This window comes from Sinohyriopsis cumingii, chromosome 7, assembly GCF_028554795.1.
Source record: "Sinohyriopsis cumingii isolate HCF-2022 chromosome 7, ASM2855479v2, whole genome shotgun sequence".
NCBI classification, from domain to species: domain Eukaryota; kingdom Metazoa; phylum Mollusca; class Bivalvia; order Unionida; family Unionidae; genus Sinohyriopsis; species Sinohyriopsis cumingii.
The window spans coordinates 37,847,579-37,872,081 of NC_142967.1; the positions used below are offsets into that span (position 1 = coordinate 37,847,579).

A 24,503-nucleotide genomic window follows, 5' to 3' on the forward strand; every position below is an offset into this window, starting at 1 on the left:
TAAAGTACATGTATTTGAATGTTGAATCTTAGATTTTGCCTTGAACTGTAAAAGTTGTGAGGAGATTTATCTTGTTAAGTACTACATCCCATGTTGTCATAAGAGGTCTATGTGATTTATAAGTCATGTTTTGGTGACTTTGTTTTATAATTTTGCTTAAACTTCACTTTTTTTGGTGCTGTTTATTTTCATATCATAAAACTTGGCAATGGCATGCATCTCTGTTAACACTACATTCTTACACCAAAGTAGGGGATTGTGATATTTAGATCAGGACCACATGGATTGTTCCATTTTATACAAGTCTTGATCTGCATAGAAGCCTTTTCCTTGGAATAAATATTTGTATTAAATGGTAAATTTTCCATATTATTGACTGTTCATCTGCCACAGTAATTAATCAAGGTAACTTGTTGATGCATAAACTATGCTTTTGTTAGTGGTCATACTGGTTGTCTTTTCAGGGTTACTCAGAGCCTTTTACCATATTAAGTCTGGATGAAACATGAAACTCATTTTGAAGCTGACAGTAAAAACACTGATTTAAAAATTAAAGAAAAACGAAAATATTATCTGCATTCAATCAATTCATTATATTACATATATTGGATACAGTAAAAAAGAATCTTTTGTATTCTTTTTATGTCATGTCACAGGGCCCAAGATTTTGCTGTCAGTATCCCTTTGTATAAATTTATTTTTTGTGTGATAAAGTAATGTTTACAGTGCATTTAATTCAGTTTTAAGAGCTTCAAATAGGTGAGCTAAGTTATGGTTGAATATATTATAGTTAAAATGTTTATGTTCATGCCATTAAATTATTGATTTATCTTACTATTTTGCAGGCAAGCAAGTATATAGTGATAGTTTCACTGCTACAAGCAATCCACAATCCTCTGAATTTATACAGGTGCCTCAGGTGAAAATAATACCTGGAGATATTACAACATTTAATGCTGATGCTATTGTCAATCCCAGTGATGCTTCCGTAGGCTTAGAAGGTACAGTATATAGTTATGAAGATGGGAAGCAGAATGTAACATTTAGAACAATGTCATTTAATGCATCCTAAAAGAGTTTGCATACATCCATATTACACAAGTAATATTGTTTGATAATGGATTTTTGGTTGTGAATATTGCTCATAACTGGTTTATTTAGAGAATTTGTATCTCAGTAGTGTGCAAAAGAATGAAAACTATTCAAATAACATTGCCAAATCACTCATTTTCTTTTCTTCTTCCATGGTCCTTAACCTCAGTATATAACACATTTACATCTATAATTTCAAATTTGCATGTGGATTTGTCTCTGGAAGTCACATAACAACTCAAAGTAGGTCACAAGGAACTATTCATGAATATAGTAACTTTTACTGATCATTGTTGATGAGTTTCATACACATGGAAAATTAGTTCACTGTGATGTGCTTTTTAATACTGTATTGAATATTGTTACACTATACATAGCTACTTCAACCTATAGGGTCCAAACTATGAAATTGACACTTGCCAGATTTCACAGTAGATTGCTCATAAGAAAGGCAAATACAGGTCAGTGTGACATTGTAGCAAACATTATCACTTGAATCATATGCAGTTTCATACCTTTGTTACCATGGGCATCCATTGACCCATCACTCCTACTTTCTGCATAAACAGCTTTCTCTACTAATTGCGTCATATAAGATGCAACCTCTCCAACAAACTTGCTTGTGAGCTGAAATTTACCAAAAAATGTGTGGTTTGTAAGAGTGCCATATTGTTCTCTGCATTTTAAAAATAAATTTTCCAATAACCAGTTAGGATCAACTCATTTCATTTTGATTAAAAAAAATTTATTGATCCCAACTGCCTAATATGTAAATTTTCCTCATGAAATTGGCTATATATTCAACTAATTCAGCAAGCACATCATTGCCATCACTTACCTTTCTCTGTACTGATCACCATTGTGATGTCAGCATGTTAAAACTTAGTTTTTAACTAAAAGTTTTAAAGCATGCAATAGCATGTGCGTACCTATTACCTTTATTTCCTTCTTTTCAAAATAGTACATGTAAAATAATGACATACATTTGAATGCACACTTCCATGATGTGGTTGATGGAATGCAGTGAACATATAATAAAATTTCTATCTTGTATGAAAAGGTAAAGTATGGCTGAAATTGTATCCTGTCTGAAATGGGTTAAGCACAGATGTTTTCTAGGTGAGAGATGTCAGGCTCACATCAGTTTCTCTTTGCAATTTACAGGTGGTGTTTCTCAAGCCATTTTGAAGAAAGCTGGTACTGAGCTAAAGAAGATGTGCTCTACACTTGGTAATGAGAAATTTAGACCTTTGCATTAACATTTATAATACAACAAAAAGATGTGAATATTTAGCACTGGAAAATATATTTGTTTTTGTTATATTTGGGGGAGGGGAGTTGAAATTATTTGTGGAATTTATTGTTGAAAGTGTTTTCTTATGATGCATTACACGAGGCCCTCTCAGGCAAAAAAGTTTGTTAACTGTATCTTTTGACTTGTTTTAGCAATAAAATTGCTATTAATTGTGTGCTAAAATTTCATCTGACATGGGAATTAGACAAAAGTGGCCTTCCTTTGGACAGAGTGATTGGCACCAAATTCTCTCAGTCACCATTTAATGTTTCAGCTCATGCCTGCACACACAAACACACACATACACCATGTATTTTGTAACTGAAGTTTGCTCTTGCACCATCATAATTCTCTGTTCTGATAATTAACAATACTTGCAGTAAACCTCAGCATCTGATCTTATTGCATTATTTCTAAGTAAAAATTCTCACTAATTAGATAATTTCTCTAATTTTCTAAGGCATTTATTTCATTTCTTCATGTCCTCATCACAGAAAGACCGCTCCGGTGGCCTAGTAGTTAGAGCGTCCGCCTTGGATGCGGGAGGTTGTGGGTTCGATCCCCGGCCGAGTTATACCAGAGACTTAAAAAATGGTACTAACAGCTGCCTCGCTTGGCGTTCAGCATTAAGAGGTTAGTGTTAGGACTGGTTGGCCTGGTGTCAGGATAATGTGACTGGGTGGGACATCATGCTACATGTCTGTGGCATGATGCCCCAGTGCTAGACATCACTATAAACTGCCACATTGCAGACATCGTAACAATATGACTGAAAAATTGTTAAAGCTATGTTAAAAATAAAAATCACATCACATCACATCACAGAAAGCTTAGCTTAATACTTAACTGGTTTTGCCTGTTATGCCATTGTATGTGGGGCAGGTAAATGGTTTAAACTCTTAGAAGACAATCACCCAAGGTGTCATTCTGACCATGCATGTGCTCAGTAGGTGAATGACATATGGATGATACTTTAGCCAAACAGCTGTTCTGGGCTTTAGGGAGAGAGCCAAAAATCAGTCATCAAAGGATGTGGATGCTGTCTGAGTTACACACACAACCTCATTTGAAAACATTTTAGTGCTGGAGTCACTTGAGGCAAAGCATTTGTCACAAAATAAAAAGGTCAGACACTTTTGCCACGATGGACCACACATGCACACACAATTGCAATGTTGTTTATCATCCATTTTGCCACAACCCTCTGCTGGTCATGCAAGCACTGAACAAAGAACATTGTATGGTGGCCTGTATGGACAGCCTAATGCTACATGTACACTTGGATACTTGCTGTGATGGTTTGCCCTTTTATAGCATCTATCAGGCCATGAGACTGATTTCAGCTAGACTCAAATTTTGTCCATCATCTCCAGTGCCACTTGTTCACAATATAGTGATCTATATTCCTGACAAACTTAGTCTTTGGTCAAAGGTGTAGGCAGTGTCCAACACCTGGTCATGCCCTTTCAGCTCCTGCTCTGTCATGGAAACACAGTGCAGCAAGCACCAGATGTGATGATCAAGCCTTAAAATGATTTCTCCTTCTTTGACATATGGTACCCATCCCAAATTTGTATGATGCTCAAATGCAGTATTTGAAGATTATGATTTCCCAACAAGGCTGGACTCCTAGCCTTGTTTATCATCCCCATGTTTATCATCTACCTGTTTCCACCATCCGGTCATTGCTACAATCACAGGAATCTTTCTTGCTGTCTGAAGCTCCTGACATGGAAAATATGTAATCATAAGGTTCCTCTTTTCTACTTGATCCAATGATTCAGCCCTCCACACATCAATTGAAGAAGCTTGATAGCTACTGGCCCCATAGTTCTGTACCCTCAAGCTTCATTATTGGCTGCCTATATCAATAGAATTCATGCATCAGTTGACATTGTAACCAAGATGGACTGGGCATCCTTCAAACAGTTTCTACAGTCTGATCAAGTCATTTATATCTTGCACAACTTCAAAGGACAAACTTTAATGGCATGCATTTATTATTTCCTGTATCTTTTGGCACTAGTATTCAGTCCATAGACATGGTTCCTTCCTCCAATTAGTAATTAGAGGTCTGGAATAAAAATAACTTGATCCCAGCCTGAAACTTCAGTCCAGTTCTGACACTTGGAATATCGTCTTCCTTTTCCGTGGACCTTGTGCACTTTTACACATCTCTTGGGCACTCAACGCTTTATCATTTAATATGTCTTGCAGCATTTTTGCTGTTAGATGTATCCGTTTGTGAGTGTGTGTTTGTGTGTTGTATTTTGTTTCTTCTCCACTGTCCTTGCTTTCTTGTGTGACCTATGTCAATGAATATGAGGGTTTTAAGTTTTTTCATCCCTATTTAATAACAGGTGCTAAGGTGCTTTTGCTCATTTGTTCTAGTTTATTGTATTATTTCTTGTATTTCTTTTCAGAATCCATTAATGCCTTAAGGTGTGGGTCAATACAGTCATAACACATGGGACCCACACACCGTCTTAGCAAGTACTGTGTATGTATGCAAGTATTGGTTGTCCAGTTTCTTATCTTTGGCTCAGTGTAATTTAGGGATTCATGGAGATCCATCATACTTACAGAGCCAGGAAGAATGGACATGCTTCTCCATCACATCAGTGGGAGACTGCCTCCTTTCCAAGGAGGGGTCTACAGCACTTTCCAATTATGGGAAGTGACACCCAAGCTCCTGTAAGAGAGTATTCAAGGGTATGGAAGTTGCCAGTATACACATCAGTGTGATCTCTAGCAATTGTTTAGAAAACAACAGCATACCTCTCAACTCTTATGCTGGGAGAAAAAATCTCCTAATTTTGGGGGTCATTCTAAGCCTATCTCCCAATCTCATAATATCCCCTGAAATTTTGCAGAGAACTCATAATTATAGCATTGTCTGTACATTTTCATTTCTCCAAAAAAATCCTACATAAATAGATATATCATATGCAATCCACAGAAGCCATGTTCTGTCACCTGTGAATATTGTTGTGATGAAATAATTAATATCACACTACAAAGCTGATTTTTTTCTTCAGAAAATAGAAGGCTAGGTTTAAACATTATTCACAGCTGCATGACCAGAATATGAAAAGGGTGCATATCCTGGGGGAAAATAAAGTGTATCAAAGGGAGAAATGTTGCATCCCATGGGCGCTCACACATGCGAGCAAGGGATAGGGGCACTAGCTCCCCCCACCACCGATTTCATGTTTAAACATGTTTAGGCCTAAATCCATCAAATTTGCTCACTGACCACTCCATGTTTGCCCCCTTCACCCAGAAAAGTTTCTGCATGCGGCCCTGGTGCTTCCTTTGAGAATTTCAGACTAAATGGACTTGTGGTGGATTCATAGAAATTCTTTTCACTCAGTAGAGCATTATTCCCTTCATGGACTTTTGTTCACTTGCTACCTAAGTAAAATATGGGCTCCACAAAAAGAAATTATTATGTTAGTTTGAAAGTCACATTCACTTTATGCCATATTATCGTGTATCACAAAATGATTAGATTAGCTTAGAAATACCTTTAATAGATGTAACTATTGAATTTATTTTTTAATTTGAGTAAACAGTTATTTTCTGTCTATGAATCAGTATAAAGATTTTTGTAAGCGGCTTTGGCCCATTTATTGATTTCATAAAACTTGCAGTGAAATGGTCATATTTATGCAAGAATACTTTAAATAGAGAATTAATTCCACTTAATCTTTTTGGTATAACAAATATCTTTTTAACAGCTTTTAGTGGTTGACCAGATGAGATTGCAAAATGACCTGCTGTCTAATGTCTTTTGTCCGTCTGTCCATTAGCACAAGTGTTTTTTGTTACATTTACTATTCTGTAACTACTTGGCATATTGTCATGAAACTTGACACACATGTTCATCCCATGGTGTGGCTGGTCATAAATTCAAATCAGGTTGCTTAGGCATCCAATTTCATGGAGTTTTTACCAAAAGACTTGTGGTGTGTTTTGACCCTAAAAGAAAATGATGCCAAACTGATGTCCAATCTGGCCATCATGGCATCTTTTCACTACTCTTCCTGAATAGAAAACCATGGGCTTTTATCAGAAGACTTCTTATTATGTCTAGCTGGTCCTAAAGGAAAATGTTGCCACTTGGACAAACAATATGACCAACACAGTGGCCATCTTGAGAATCTCTTTATTGCTCCTTCTCCAGAATGGATGGTCATACTGACATTGGATTTTCACAAGAATACCTTCTTATAATATCTTCTTGATCCTAAATAAAATTGGTGCCAATCTGCCATTCAATATATCCACCATGGCAGCCAGCTTGGAAAAGTTGTTATTGTTACACCTCATGAAAGGAAAGTATTATCTAGATCGGCTAATCACTGCAAGACTTCTTATGATAACTAGTTGGTCTCAAATAAAGTTTTCCCCTCCAATATGGCCACCATAGTGGCCTTCTTGAAAAGGATGTTGTCACTATTCCTCCTAGATGGATGGTCATATTAACATAGGGTTTTCACCAAAGGTCTTATGATATCTAGTTGGATCTAAAGGAAAGTTGTGCTTATCTGGCATCCAATATGACCCTCATGGCTGCTATCTTGAAAATCTTAGCACTACTTCTCAGCAGAAATCATCAGAAAACTTCTAATGACATCTAGTTGGTTCTAAATTAACATGGTGCTAATCTGACTTACAATATGTCTGCCATGGTGGCCATTTTTAAAATGGTATTATTGCTACTCTTCCTGTAGGGATAGTAGTATGCAGATAGGGTTGTAACTACATGACTTCTTATGATATGATGTTGATATTAACATTGGGTCTCTGCGAAATGACTAGTCGGTCCTTGATGATGTTTTGCAAATTTTATATCCACTTATGGCTGCCACAGTGGTTGCTTCAAAATTCATACATTTGCTCGTAATTATCAGAGATGGTTTCAACAATCAGCTGTTAAAAGGAAGAACTGATCTTCAATTATTGGAAATTTATTCTTCAGTAAAGCTTAGTATCTTCTAGGGATTTTTGCTGTTTTGATATAATATTTTTGGGTGGGGGCATCAAGATTGTGTTGAGCTTTTCAAACATGTTGGCTATTATTGTCAGTAAAGTAAGTTCAACAGACGTTTTTTTGTCTTCTTAATTCCATTACTATCATATGGAAAAGTCTTCAAAAATCAGCATGAAAATCTGTTATCGCTACTCCTTTTGAATGTATGGGTAAATCAACATGGAGTTTCACTTAAAGACTTCTAATGATGTCTAGCTGATCCTAAATGAAAATGTTGCCGGTCTAATGTCCAATACATCCACCACAGTAGCCATCTTAAAATTGTTTTATACCCAGTTGTCCTAAATTGATGGTCATATCAACATAGAACTTTCACTAAAAGACTTTCTACAATGTCTAGTCAGGCCTAAAATGTCATTGGTGTCAATCTGATATCCACTGTGGTCACCATGGCAGTCATCTTATTATTACTACTCGTCATGAACAGATGGTCATATCAACATGGGGTTTTCACTGAATGACTTCTTATGATGTCTAGTTTAACCTAAATGAAAATGTCACTGATCTGTTGTACAATATGGCCACCACAGCAGCCACCTTGAAAATGTGTTATCACTCCTCCTCAGTGGATGATATATCAGTATGGGATATTCACTAAAAGACTTCTTATGATGTCTAGTTGGTCCTAAATTAAAATAGTGTCAATCTGATGTCCAGTATGGCCACCATGGCAGCCATCTTTGAAATGTTGTTACAGCTACTCATTTTGAATGTGGTGAAGAATATCAGAGAGGGTTTCAACACTCAACAGTTAAAAGAAAGAAATGGTCTTATCATCAATTTCAAGAAATTTTAGAGCATTGGTATCTTTCAGGGACTCTTGTTTTTGTTTTGTAATTATTTCATCCTGTCTTTTATGATCTGTCACATAATGTATGTATGTATGTATGTATGTATGTATTTATGTATATCTGTTTGTATATATGTATATGATGTATTAAGATTAACTTTATGTTAAATTATTATTATTATAAAAGGAAAAAATAATTGTTGTCACAAATGTGGCCAACATTTCATTGTCAGTATCACTTTAGTCTGAATTTATTTTCTGCATGATAGTTAATGTTTACAGTGTCTGCTACCAAAAACTTCATTGAGGTACCGTATTTTCCCACATATATCTCGCGGGTTATACCAGATTTTACAAACCCCGCGGGGGTGGGGTGGGGTGAGGGTTATATAAGGGTGTGGGCTATATCACAAAGTTTTTACACGTAATAATATTTCAATATATTTCCCTGGCGATGAATTCACGAAAATCATCCATCTTCTTCTCCCAATTCTCGGGTAGACGTTGGCCGACGGTCGTTCGTATTCTGACTGACAATTGGTTCCTCTTCATAAATTTATATACCCAATGCACTCCTCCTTTAAAATCATCAATGTGCTTCTCTGCCGCCATGAGTTTGGCCTTCAGTTTGATGGCAACTGTCAAGACTGGTCGGTTGTTTTCCCGCTGGGCCACGATCCACTGCTTCAGGTCAGCTTCAAGGTGAGGCCATTTTGCTTTAGCTCCGCGACAAGCACGTTTCCGTGGATTCATCTTCTCCAACGTTCCTTTTTCTTTTCTCCAACCTTGGATTACACTCTCATCAATATCAAATTTTCTGCCAGTGGCTCTATTGCCATGCACTTCAGCATACGCAATGGCAGTTAGCTTGAAGTCAGCTGTGTAAGACTTTCGTTTCGGCATTTTTTAAATTAAACAGAAAGAAATTATTTAAACTCGAATCTACAATTAAAAAGAATACAAGATTTTTTAGAAATGTCCGCGTTTATGTAGCCTGTAGTTGAGGCACAGCTCCTATAGACAGCCTACGCGCACAAGCACTGTGTACCGAGCCTGAATACCAGTAGTTAATTGACGTCATGCGAGCTACATTCGAAATTGACAATTGTGGCATTCAGCCTCAGGACCTCACACCATTGCATATCCGGCTCACAAGTACCTGGCTTCAAAATTCAAATCTGCTGGCTGCCAGCCGGAATATAGTGGAGGCAGGGTGACTAACTTGAACTGATGCAGAGGGATGAATATGGACCGGGGCTGACTGACTTGATAGCGTAAATACAAATTTACATGTTGGGCAGGTGAGTGAAAATGTAGTAGTTGTAGTATCGTTCGTCATCCACGTGTGAGCATTGACGAATTCAGTCCTTCTAAAAACAGTAATGGTAGACAATGTGAACATACACAAAAAAGTTCATCAATCTATGGTTGCGGGTTATACAAAGGTGCGGGTTATGCCAACGATTTTTTACACAAAACCCCAAAACCCGCGGGCTATATGAGGGTGCGGATTATCTGCATCTGCGGGATATATGCGGGAAAATACGGTAATCAATTTAATGATCAATTACACTTTAGTTTACATGATGGCAATATCCAACTTTCTGTAGTATGAACACTTTTTAAAACTTGTTGATAAATTCATGCACATGAAAAATAAAAATGGAGTAAAACTAAAAACTGCATATTTCTTTATTTTTGCATAAAGTGTTTCCTAAAATAATGTTGTAAAATGTGTTCATTGATGCTTGTTATAATAGATTATTGTGTGCATACTGTCTGATATTTTGGGTGAACTTGTTTTGGCATAGGTGACTCATGCGCTTGTTATTTGCCAAAACAATGTATCCACATGAAATATCAGACAGTACACACACACATGTATTATTATTATTATAGGAAAACATACTATGAACACAATTGAATGAATTTACATATTGTAAGAAGGGAGCATGGGGACATGTTGAAGTGTATAATTCTTTATAGTAATAGATATGGTTTATTATAATAATCATCACTGCTGGTCCAGAGAAGTTCATTGTAAATGTGTTTAGCACACCAAAATTAGAGTTAAGTCATACATATTTAAGGGTGGTTGGTCTCTAAACAACCAATTACTTTATAGTCATTTTCTATCAGACACCTTCAGTTTAGTGCTTAAAACTATTATCAAAACCGAACGATGACATTAAAACAATTATGTCAATTTTGGTAGCCTACAGTATGAGGTACTTTTGAAAATATCCAATTAATTGAGGAATGTTTTAGCAAGTACAGTGCTCTTTCATTTTCTTTTTGCTAAATATATGGTGATATCACCTTTAAATTTTAAATGTTAATTACATGTTTCAGTAATGTAATCAAGCACTAGATAGTATGATGGTCTATATTACTTTCTGTTATTGTCCAAGTGTAGAACCTGATCTGACATCACATAATACACCAGGAGATCAGGATTAATGCTGTTTTTTTAAAAATAATCTTGAAAACAGTGTAGAACCTAATCTGACATCACATTATACACCAGGAGATCAGGATTAATGCTGTTTTTTTTATAAATAATCTTCAAACAGTTCAGACACTAATCTGTCATACATAATACAGGTAGTTAGAGGTAGTTCTTTTAAATTATTTGTTGAGCAAACAGTGTAGTCTGATCCGATGTCATATAATGCACCAGGAGTTCAGGAATACTGTTTCTTTGATGTCATTTGCATCATAGTGTAGACTGATCTGATGTGATATAATACAGCAGGAATTCAGGATCAATGCTGTTTCTTTGAAATCATTTGCAAAATAAAAGTGTTGACCCTAATGTGACATCACAGTGTGTGACAGGAGATCAAGATCACTGATTTTTGAAGCCATTAGTAGAACAAACAGTGCAAAACCTCATCTGGCACCACATAATATGATATGATCTCTGCTGTTTTTTTACAATCATTCACAGAACTAAAAGCATAAAGACCCAAATCTGCTTTTATATTGCATGATGATGGATCAGAATATACTTTCTTCACAGTTAAATGCCAATTATACAGGAGTTTTATGATGTGACTTTTATTTTACAAGTGTGATACTGAGACCAGTCCTGAATTTTTTAGAGTGAGAATATTTTCTAGCTTTTTTTCTTTTCAGGAAAAGAAATGAAGAAAAAAGGCTATGTTGTCACCCCTGGATTCAAGCTACCATGCCACTGTATAATCCATGTTAATGTACGTGATCAAGATTATGGATGGAAAGGAATAATCCTGAAGTGTCTTGAAGAAGCGGTAAAGAGGAAACTGCGTAGTATTGCCTTTCCTGCCCTAGGCACAGGTTTGATCACTAAAATTATTTGATTTGTCTACTTCCTACACATGTTTAATTCACTGTAATTGTCACTGAATCTTAAGGCATGATTTGCTTTTATTTGGTGAGGCTGGACCATCATACAATTTTACTGAACATTTAGAGGAGTATAGATGTTACTGACAATTTGAATATCTTATCTGAAATGTAAAAATATGACCTTCTGATTGGTCATGAAATATTCTAGTATGTTTTAACCTTTGAGTTTGGCTGATTTTCTGAGCAACTGTTGCTTATGTAGTTAAATAGTACAGTACAACCCTGCTATAAACAAATTTGGATATAATGTGGTTGTGGCATGGCTACCAAAATTTTGTATATTTATTTGCACATGAAAAAATACTTTTTGTTCAAAGTACATGAAATAGTGTATAAAAAATGTATTATCATTATGGGGTAGAGATCACGTATGAATTAGAATTTAAAATGGTCATGGTGTCGTTCCTGAAATTTGAAATACATGTTTGTGAATATTTCTCATACCAGGAAATTTTTTTTTTTAAATATGAGAAATAGTGTATAAAACATTTATTTTCATTTTGGGGAAGAGTTTGTGTATGAATCTTAATATAATATGATTGTGGTGTGGCTTCTGAAATTTGACAATATCACCAGGTTCTTGAAGTGTTATGCCAAAATAAACATTATCCAAGAGTAAAGCCAGTAAGTCGTCTTTGTGATTGACTTCAATTAACTCTGTATACAATTGTTGCTCAAACAATAGCCAACATTTATTTCTTCTTTAACTGCATACACAAACAAGCAGCAGACAATGCGGTGGTTGATAAAAGATTCTCACAATTTAATAAACATCCAAAATATGAAAGCTGCCAACATGTTTGCTGGGCTTGACGGTGTTAATAGACGCAATCAGTTGACCAGTAAATAATGTCCCCTTTATTAGCTGGAAATTGAAAGGGTATAAAATTGTACATGCATTCAGCTTTAAATAAAAAAAATTTACAGTTACTCGTGACCATTTCAGGCCTATTGCACTTAGTTCTCTGGTTTTACATGGGTATGGTGTTTGTTTATGAATTTGTTATTAATTTCCTATTGTTTATAAAAACATTTTACCGTTATGGAAAAGCAAGTTTACAAACATAAATCGTTCTCTGCACTTTGCGCAATGATTAATATAGTAGTTTTCACACGTTTCTTTCAATATTCACAAAATCTGAAGTAAAAGTTATATGCACACTGAAAGGATGTGTTGTTTGTTAATTATTCTTGTTGTAGTTGTTCAAATGAATAGGCGTACAAGCATTAATTATTGGAAATTTGCAATGGATGAATGTACATGGAAACGCTTATGAGAAAATTTTAGCAGTATGAAATTTGTACAAACACCATTCATAGACCCTGGAACGTAATGAACCGTACACGTGCTAAATCTTTCTTAACCTAATTTGGCTGTTAATATTTCCCATTGAATTCAGACACATAATGATGTGTGACAAAATTATTGAATAGTTTAAATATGTATGCAGTTTTTGCAATGGAATTACATATTTTATGGATTAATTTCAAGCCCTGACTGTACGATACCAGATGGAAAGTAAACAGTGTTGATACTCTGTTCATGCAGTATATTATATATTGAATTCAGACACAATGATCAGGAGAAAAAATATAGAATATTGTAAATCTGTGTGCAATTTTTCAATGGAATTACATGCATAATATATGAACTGAATGCCACAATGGCACGATAGTAAACGGTGTTGATACCCTATTCATCATATACATCAGACATGAATACATGTATATGTACCAATGAGTTGTTTTCTGAAAAAAGTAAAATACTGTAAAACCCTGCATTTACACGACCCTAATATTAACACGATCCAATTTTTTGGACCCTAATTATTGTGTTACAGCAGGATTCCACTGTAATTTGGTATGTAAGTATACCAGTAGTATGAATCCTACTGGTATCATTTTTTCCATAGTAAGATGTAAAGTTAGATAGCATCAGATAAGTTCCTTGATGCATCATCAAGAGTACTGCACCTTTCATAGAAAATTAAATCAGTGTGACTTTTTATTTGAAGGTTCAGTGGCTTTGGTTAACTTATGCATTTAGCTCAATATCTCTAGGTTTGGTTGTGCATTTAGGTCATTTGTTATCTCTGCTATTCTTGTCATGTAACAGAAAAGCTTGAAGAGGCAGTGGTCTATTGTCTGTTCATTGCCTTTCTTCTCTTTGTAAACTACTGGGATAACTGCCATGAAACTTTTACAAAGACACTTTCATCCTAAGGTTTATTTTTTCCTAGGTGCCCCTTTGGCATCCAATATGGCAGCCATATCTTGTTATCATCACTTACACTGGATGGTTGGTTACATTAAAGTGGGGTTTTACTAATGGATACTTTTTTGTCTTATTACTCCAAAATGAAATTGATGTCCTGCAGACATTCATTAGGGTCGATGCAGTGGCCATCTTGAACATTTTAATGCTACTTCTCCTGGGCAGAATGTCAAGTGAAATAGGGCTTTCATTAAAATACTTTTTGTGATGTGTAGTTGGTAGTAAATGAAAATAGTGCTGATCAGACCTCCAATATGACTGCTGTGGTAATCATTTTAAAATTGGTGCTACAGTAAAACCTGCCATGAGCGACCTCTGCTATGAGTGATCACCTGTCATTTCCGACCACAATCGTAATGCACGGATTGATTTTACTATATAAACGCTCTGTTATGAATGACCACCTGCTGAACGCGACCAGCGACTGCGATTTCTTGGCAAAATATGCATTTTGACACTGCTATGAATGACCGCATCACCAAAAAAAAAAACAGATTGACACCACTGACCTTAACTTAATCCTTTGTAAACACTAGACCTCGGGATAAATGTAGTATGCAAACATAGTGCACATTAAATAACACTATAGTTGAACAACCATATATTGAGATAAACACCTCTAACCATCATTTAATCCTTTGTAACAAAAGACTGCATAAATAGTAAAGATTTCTCTAATAAAGTATTTAAAAAGAATTTGTCTTGCTACAGTACTAGTTTTGAAATTTACAACTCCAGCATATGGTGTCATTTGTAAACTGCAGTAAACCAGATTAAAGTACATGTCACTAACTGCCATTGTAGTGCCGAAGTCATGTGAACAGCCAGTAAGAGTAACATCAAAGGGAATAATGATGGATATCCGCAGTCAATTTAGAGGTTTGTATTTTTTCTTTATCTTTATGAAAACTCACAAAACGCCGGTAGTCCTTAATTCCAAGTGAGAAATCGTTTGAAAGGGCTTCAGTGTAGGTTTGAGTACATCATTTGTCTTTCCAGTTAATTCATAATGCCTGGACTGGAGGGTGAATGAGCTCATTGTCTTTAATACTAGTAAGTGAGAATCATTTCCGGATTTTTTTAAAATTATTTTTTATTTCTTTTGTTAGTGTTTCACCAAGCCACCATCTGTTTACCTGGGTGCAGATGGTCGCAACCTTTGTTTATCGAGCTATAATATAGGTGTTGTCTAAAGTTGTAAAGCGCTTAGAGCTTCTAAAGTTTAGGCGCTATACAAAGTCCTTATTATTCTTATTATAACGCTGTTGATTTAAACTTTGTCTGGGAATGAATGTATTGTTTCTTGATGAGATAATTATGTCTTTTGGTTTCATTCATTGGTACATAATATATATTTATTCCACATTTCTCCAAAACCTGATCAAAACCGATAGTCTTTATAACGTCAACACTAATAATAATGACAGAACCTCTGCTGAAAAAAAGAAAAATTTTAACACTGGAAGAAAGGATTAATGTCATTGAAAGAAATGAAAAAGGGGAGACCGCTTGCAAAATAGCAGTCAGCTTAAGCGACAGTAAAACGCAAGTTCAAAATGTAATCAAAGACAAGTAGTCCATTAGAAACGAATGGCAGAAAGGTGCACAAGCACAGAGGAAATATGCCACGGCACGACGGACAGTTTATGGAGATCTGAACGAGCGAGTATGGGAGTGGTTTTGTGTTGCAAGGAGTAAAAACATACCAGTAAGTGGAAGGTTGATTCAGGAAAAGGCAGTAATTGAGATACATTTTCAGACCAAACAGCTGAGTAAAACATGTCAACAAAGAAGTATAATGGATTTCTTAAAAAAACAAGTGAATAAGTATATAGAATAAGATATATACATCATATCTAACTGTTCATTTTTTGTACATATTAATGTGATGTTGAAATATAAATTTTATTCACGTTGTTTGATAGATGTATATCTTTATTATATAAAGATATTTTGAGAGGAATGCATGCAATATTTAACAAGATTTATGAATAAAGGATATGATACATGTACAGTGAGTATGGGTATTATTTATTTTCAACAATGCTAACTATTGACCCTGAAAACCAGTCCATTTTCACACACCTCTTATGAGAGACCACCTGTCTTGAGAGACTGCTTTTGGTTGGCAGAAGGGGCAGTCTCTCACAACCGGTTTTACTGCATTGCTATTTCTCATTAGCAAATGGTCATATGAACTTGGGGTTTCAGTAAAAGATAATTTTATCATGTCTACTTGGTCCTAAATGAAAATAAATTTGATCAGGCCTTCATTTTGATGGCCATGGAGGTTGTCTTGAACATCTTGTCACAGCTACTTCTTAGATAGTTACATCTTGTCACAGCTACTTCTTAGATACAGTAAAACCTGTTATGAGAGACCTCCCCTTCTGCCAACCAAAAGCAGTCTCTCAAGACAGGTGGTCTCTCATAAGAGGTGTGTGAAAATGGACTGGTTTTCAGGGTCAATAGTTAGCATTGTTGAAAAATAAATAATACCCATTCTTTGTTGACATGTTTTACTCAGCTGTTTGGTCTGAACATGTATCTCCATTTCTGAGCAAAGAAGCAAAATTTTGAGATCACCATGTTGTAAAGCATATTCTTTAATCTCTTTTAAGTGTGGGTCGATGATTCTTTCCTGGGTTCTTCCTCCACCATTAATACTGACCGCTTAAGCTGACTACTATTTTGCGAGCGGTGTCCCCTTTTTCATTTCTTTCAAAGACATTAATCCTTTCTTCCAGTGTTAAAATTTTATTTCAGCAGAGGTTCTGCCGTTGTTTAGTGTTGATGTTATAAAGACTATCAGTTTTGATCAGGTTTTGGGGAAATGTGGAATAAATATATATTATGTAACAATGAATGAAACCAAAAGACATAATTATCTCATCAAGAAACAATACATTTATTCTGAGATGAAGTTTAAATCAACAGCGTTATAGCTCAATAAACAAAGGTTGTGACCATCTGCACCCAGGTAAACAGATGGTGGCTTGGTGAAACACTAACAAAAGAATTAAAAAATAATTTTTAAAAAATCTGGAAATGATTCTCACTTACTAGTATTAAAGACAATGAGCTCATTCACCCTCCAGGCATTATGGATTAACTGGAAAGACAAACAATGTACTCAAACCTACACTGAAGCCCTTTCAAACGATTTCTCACGGCGTTTTGTGAGTTTTCATAAAGATAAAGAAAAAATACAAACCTCTAAATTGACTGTGTATATCCATCATTACCCCCTGTGATGTTACTCTTACTGGCTATTCACATGACTTCGGCACTACAATGGCGGTTAGTGACATGTACTTTTTCCTGGTTTACTGTAGTTTACAAATGACACCGTATGCTAGAGTTGTAAATTTCACAAAACTGGTACTGTAGCAAGACAAATTCTTTTTAAATACTTTATTAGAACAATCTTTACTATTTATGCAGTATTTGTTACAAAGGATTAAATGATGGTTAGAGGTGTTTATCTCGATATATGGTTGTTCAACAATAGTGTTATTTAATGTGCACTTTGTATACTACATTTATCCCGAGTTCTAGTGTTTACAAAGGATTAAGTAAGGTCAGTGGTGTCAATCTGTTTTGTTTGTTTGGCAATGCGGTCATTCATAGCAGTGTCAAAATGCATATTTTGCCAAGAAATCATGGTAGCTGGTCACGTTCAGCAGGTGGTCATTCATAACAGAGTGTTTATATAGTAAAATCGATCCGTGCATTATGATTGTGGTTGGAAATGACAGGTGGTCGCTCATAGCAGAGGTCGCTCATGACAGGTTTTACTGTAGTTACATCTTGTCACAGCTACTTCTTAGATAGTTACATCTTGTCACAGCTACTTCTTAGTTACATCTTGCCACAGCTACTTCTTAGATAGTTACATCGTGTCACAGCTATTTCTTAGATAGTTTTTGTGAAATGAGGGTTTTTGCTTAAAAGATCTCTCTTGATATGTGGTTGGTCTTCATTTAGAATTATGCCAATCAGACATCCATAATACCTGCCATGATAGCCATCTTTTAACTGTTGTTATTATAGCTATTTCTCCTGAACAGATAGTCAATAAATAGGTGGTTTTCAATAAAAGATCTCATAAGTTATCTTGCTGGTCCTCAATAAAAATTGTACAAACAACATGACGGCCATGGTGGAATTTATTTGTTTAGTTCTTATGATCTAATGATCTAATATAATTCTAGAATTTGCCACTTTACACCAACAAATCTTAGCTGTATATACTGGTATTGGAAAATATATATTCACCATTTAGTGTGATTATTTGACATTACTATAGGAAGATTAATGATATAATTATTTGCAGATTTTAGTACATTGAATCAACATTTGTATTCAATAGATCTTCTTTCTTCTGTTTCCAAATATCTTGCATTTACTCATCGCAATTAAGTTAAAAGCTAATTTTTTATATGGTCTCCCACAGTTCAGTCATGTTCACACAGACTTCTGACCTGACCATGGACAGATAATTCTTTTATTCTAAGCCTCATTTCAATCAAATTTTGAAGGAATGTTTCTTGGAATGTCTTATGCCAGATTTGGGTTTAGAGTCATTATAATAGCAACTGTGTGTTTTCCATAGCAGGGAGGTGGAAACCAACTTTAGACTCTTCTCTAGAATCAATGAGCCAGTTTTGATCAAACTTGGTAGGAATGTTTTACAGGCCATATGCTATCAGGAGGATGCCTCTCCTAACAGCATTGTGTCTTTCTGAGCAATCAGGTCATAGTTGCAACTAGAACAACTAAATCATCCAGTTTTGTTCATACTTTGATAGGAACAGTTGTTAGCAAATATTGTCTGTAAACCTGAAATCAGAAAAAAAATTGGAAAGCAGAACCAGACAGTAGAAAGTGCTATAGTAATGTGTAGAAAAAAAAAACAGAAAAAAAAACAAAGTCAGAACTGAATTACAAACTAGAAATTCTATTGCTCAGGTGATTGTATTTCTAAAGATATCAGACTGCCACCTACCAAAGACCCAAATAGGATTGTTTGATAGATCCTTCTTAGCACCCTCTGTTGCTGCCCCAATTCTAAAACTATAAGTCTTGAATAATTGAAGGTTAAAACCACAAAGCAAGAGCAATGTTGGCAAGGATTGGTTGAACTCCTGCATAGTTACGGGCAACCCTTTCACAGGTAAGGAAGAGTGGGTCCAAATGACAACCCAGCATTTATAAATATTGAAGCAGCGCATGAACAGGGCTCTGGTCTTGTAAATTGGTGGGAGGGGGGTATGACACTTAAGGCAAAAAAGGGTACCCTTGGAGTGTTTTAATGCTTAAGCTTGACAACTAAACCATTGTCACTGATCTGAACCTGAGAGAACTGAAGTTAAGTTTGGGTTTCTGTAACCAGGTTGTCTTACTCTCATTCCCCAACTAACAGGAATGCCTGAAACGCAAGTTAAAAAATGGACTTAAATAGAGCTACACAGAAGGCATTGTGAGTGAATCATGGCAGGACTAATTTTGTTTATTTTGTTATTTAATTTGTTTGTTTTTATTTTTAAATTTTTTATTTATTTTTTATTTATTTATAGAATACATTGTCAATTGGTAGACTGGCATCTGTGTGTTAAAAGCTTACAAAGCAATTGCATTAGTTTGGAATAAAAGAATTTGTTGAATCTGGGATATTGATCAGTTTGTGCACCTAGCCACAAGCCATGACATAGGTAGATTGTGCATAGTGTTTTGCAAAAGCTACAAATGAAAAGTACCAATTTTTTTTAAAAGGGAAAGTGCTGTGGAGTTTTAACATGGTTAAATTGATGCAATGTATTCTAACTGCACTGTAAGCCTCCATCAAACATGGAATGGGCACTTTATAGTAAAATGAAACATTATTACTCCCTGTCTGTTAATGTCGGTAGTTCTGGGATTTCTTCTGCATAGGCTGGGTCGGAAAACCAGGTACTTTTTCACATCCAGGCATTTTCATTGCATAGTTATGACTGCCAAGGTGAAAACAGCCTCAATTATTCTAGGTTACCTCACAATATGGCAAAAAGCAGGTCACTAAACCAGTGGCATCATCCTGAAAGAATCTGTGAACCTTCTTGAATTTGTTAGCAACGATTTGAACACACTACCTCCATGATTGGCAAAGACTCTGCTGTGTATCCATTGATTGTTTTAACAAACTTAACTGCAGTTAGCTCAAATGCCAAACAGGTCTGAGATTATGTTGCGAACGTCACAGAAGGGATGGAAGTTGTATTCGTCTAGTGCTGCATTGATGTCAAAGATGGGTCCATCTGGCAACTATGATTCTGCATGCCTAAAGGATAGTGTGTCCGATGGATCTGTGCTTCCCTCATGCCAATATTCTTAGAGTCCATCAAGGAGTGATTACTTTCAGCTAACATAACTGCCATATTTTGCACTGACACCACCCGCGTACCCATCAAACCATGAGGCTCTCCCAGACTCCATGAAGATTGTACCTCGCGGTGATCTGGCCATCATTTTGGAAGATTGTGTCAATGCAGCAACAGATGATTGTAATTTAGCTAACTGTTTCTTGACAGCTGCCATGTCTGACATGTCTAGATCACATGGTGTATCAGCTGCTTGCATGTCACATGACAATGTTGTTTGAAGACATGAAATACCAGTCTGGTCACGTGATGATGATTTTGAACACAACAAATCAGCTGTCTGCTGCACATTGTCTCTGTACAGTTGAAGAAGATCCTTCTTTCCAATTGAAACTAAAATCTTGTTGTTCTTCTCATCTATTACTGTTAACCAATTTTTTTATGCAGTCCAATTTTCTGGAATGTCTGCCCAAGTTGAATTGTTGCAGTGATGGCGCCATATTTAAGTTCTGTATTGCAAATGCTGGTTAAACAATTACCAGTTCATCTTGATATATGAGAAGCCATTGTGAGTTGAATAAACATATGATTCCCAAAAAGTGGAAAGTAACATGTGGTATCAGCAAACAGAAGAATGACAGGTGTATCACTTATATGAATGACGCCTAACTGACAATGTTTGATCACATGCTTCAACTCAGTCATCTGATTGGTTCAACATGACAATGTATCTAAATTTTGTTAGTAACTTATTGACATATATTGGCTGCAATGACATTTCTGGACAGAGAACCATAGTAGACAAAGAGGGTCCCAGCCAGGAGCCAGAGAAGGATGCACTGTGTACTACTTAAACTACATTTAACCAATTAAATTATAAATTAGCACAATGAAACAAAACCCACTTGAGGTCGACAATGTACATGCCAACCATTATGCTTTTGGCGTAATCGTTATGCTTTTTTACACTAAATTATGCCTTATGCTTATATTTGTTTGGATTACGCATTTTTGGTATATCCCCCTCCCCAAAAAATCAATAATTTGTTTTCTCATGCAAGCGCCTTTGGATGCCTCTATTCCATTAACATACAAGTGCCTTTGCATGCCTCTACTCCATTTGCATACAAGTGCTTTCTGATGCCTCTACACCATTCTCATGGAAGCACCTTTCTGTGCCTGCTGTAAACATCAGCCATTTTTAGCAGGTTTTCATAGTGCCACTTTCGGAAAAAACTCATATTAGATACTACATTCGTTGCTGTGAATGACCATTACATCAGATCATGTGGTCACTCTTTATGCTCTTGTCAAAATCTGCTATTTAAAATAACGGGGTCATATTCTCCACTCTCCAAAATGGAGGTCGCAGATTTCGTTCAGTACTTCCTCAAGTTTTAACCATTAGAATCACAACTATGAAAGCTTCAATAACTTAGGTAAAGGCACTGATATTGATGTAGGCAGCAATTAGATTTTATAAATTATCAAATTCAGATGATTTAGTGATGTAGATGCAGACAAAGAACTTGTAAATTTCGAGTATGAGAAATGGCAGCTACAGTTAGTCACGTGACTTCACTGACTTGACGGCGACTACAGTTTTTCATATGGCTTCACTGACTTGATGGTGAAGAAATTCTCTCAAGATTTTAAAGCACATAAAAAGTCTTCCATGAAAATTAATTACACTGTTATAACAATCGGACTTTACTGTAACAATTTTCAATACATAATAGATGTGTACAAAAAATGTAAAATGGTTAAAATTGCTGTTTAACAGTTAACAGGCAGGCCTATGTGTATGGAGTCGAGTAGGTAACATGTTTTCTGTTTATAGCGCACTGCACTGGGTAACTTTGCTACATGTGTATCAAAGAGCTAAACAGCCATACACTCTTCTTAGAGTCTGTGTAAGAGACTTTGATAATGAAAGGGCAAAGTTAGAGTGCTCTTCTTTCATTACCAGAATTAACAGTAGATTCCACTGGAGAAAATATTATTTATATTTGCTAGATAATGCTTTGAATAAACATAACTGTGAGAGATTGTTAAGTATTATTAACAAAAATAAAACTAAATTCAAATCCAGGCTCAGTAACCCAGCACTTAGTGCTCTACTACTATGCATAGTAACCATAGTCTGAGCTGGTACAAAGTGTTTTGAAATGCAGTACGAGAGTCTATTTCTTTTTAAAGCTCAAAGTGGTATATATGAAAACATGAAGCAGTAATTGATGTTAAAAGTCCAGAGGGATAAATAAATCATATTGTACATGTGCTCATTGAATTTTTATCATGTTATATGTGAATTACTCTTTTTCTGCTCGGATTACTTTCCACTTGGATTACACTTTTTCCTCACCGAGGGTTGGCATGCATGGGACAAATAAAATGTGATATGTATGTTTATAAGCAGATGTAGATTACCTTGTTAAATGCTTGTGCTCTTGAAGTAGATTTTCAAATTTTTAAAACATTTTAGACTTGAATTTTTCCAGCATAATATGCTTTAAAAACAGATCTAGGTTTTTAGTGAGAATCAGTTCAAATATAAATTTTCAGAAACTTTCAAAAGTGAGGTTTGAAAGGCATTTTATTGTGAACGTGTACATAACTTTATTAGATATTTTTTTTATATTTTTACATTTAAGATTTATCAGTTTTTTGGACTTTCTCTGCTCCAGTGGCCTGGTGGTTAGAGTGTTCACCTCAGATTTGGGAGGTCGTGAGTTCAATCGCCAGCCTAGTCATACCAAAGACTTACAAAAATGGTACTAACAGCTCCCTCGCTTGGCGCTCAGCATTGAGAGGGTAGTGTTAGGACTGGTCAGCCTGGTGTCAGGATAATGTGACTGGGTGGGACATCATGCTACATGTCTGCGGCATGATGCTTCAGTGCTAGACATCACTGTAAACTGTCACACTGCAGGCATCTTAGCGATATGACTGAAAAATTGTTTAAGCTATGTTAAAAATCCAAATCACACACACACACACACACACACATACACACTTTTGGACTTTCTAGATGTGCAACAACACTTTGATCCTTAAGTTAATTCAGTAACCTTTACAATTTCAGAATATTTGCTAATCAAATGGTCAAACAACATGGTTTGTGAGATCACCCAAAGATCAAAGTATCTTACAAATGTAAATTGTTCAATTTTGTTTCTTAATAGGTCAAGTTGGAGGGAATCCAGAAGAAATTGGAAAGGCATTGTTTGAAGCCACCAGTGAAATCATCCAAGCAGGGAGCAGTACCCTTCAGGAAATCCAAATGGTTGTATTTCAGTCAGAGATGGTATCAAAGATTGAAGAAGGAATCAAGTCTGCTCAAGACTCTGTTCCAAAGACATTAACCTGGTGGCAAAATATCAAAGGTACTCATGTTGTTTATTGTAATTTATCACACCATAAAATACCCAGGAACAATAGCGTAGTATAGATATCATCATTACGAAAACAGATATACATATAGCTGATGCATCATTTGTGTACATGCATGATATGAGTATGCATGTACAACTTGCCATTCTTTTCACTTGTCATGCCATCATTCCTGCTAATTGCCAACATTATCCAAATTGATATATTCATTATTTACCTTTAAAAAGTACATTTATTGCCTAAAGAGCCATCCTTACTTTGAATTTAGACAAAATTGTTTTTTGACAATAATTCTCAAAAATATACCACTATGTTTTGTAAAACTTATATTGGCAACATTTTACAGCAATAGCATAACCTTCATCCTCAATGTTTCCATTTTTGTGTTAAAGAATTTGCAAGTTAGATACAATGTGGACATTTTATGGCACTGGAGGCAGGCAGGTCAGCGTATTCCTCACAAGTCAGTTACAGTGTAGATACTTTATGCTACTGGGGGCAGGCAAGTCACTGTATTCTGTAGAAGTCAGTTACAAACTGAGTGTGGATACATTGTGGCATTGGGGGTCATGCAAGTCATTGTATTCTGTATAAGTCAGTTACAATTGCTGAGTTTTGATACATTATGGCACTGGGGGTTAGGCAAGTCATTGTATTCTGTACAAGACAGATGCAGTGTGGATACATTATGGCAATGGAGACAGGTAAGACACTGTATCCTGTGTTGAACCCTGCATTGTTATAGAGTTAAATCAGGAAACTCATGCTTAAGAATGATTATACTACAGTTGTTTTTTATACAATTTTGCATGTACTAATATATCCAAATATGTATAATTGTATGTACACACACA

General features: G+C 35.7%; 1 protein-coding gene across 1 annotated transcript in view; it reads left to right on the forward strand.

Annotated features, from left to right (window-relative positions):
* The window catches only part of LOC149795044 (protein mono-ADP-ribosyltransferase PARP14-like), a 155,550-nt gene that overhangs the window by 86,550 nt on the left and 44,497 nt on the right, over nucleotides 1–24,503 (forward strand). Inside the window, exons 14-17 of the mRNA XM_089964724.1 lie at nucleotides 846–1,001; nucleotides 2,257–2,322; nucleotides 11,371–11,550; nucleotides 23,442–23,642. Of these exons, the coding sequence (XP_089820850.1) occupies nucleotides 846–1,001; nucleotides 2,257–2,322; nucleotides 11,371–11,550; nucleotides 23,442–23,642 (603 nt within the window). The remainder of the gene's footprint in view (nucleotides 1–845; nucleotides 1,002–2,256; nucleotides 2,323–11,370; nucleotides 11,551–23,441; nucleotides 23,643–24,503) is intronic.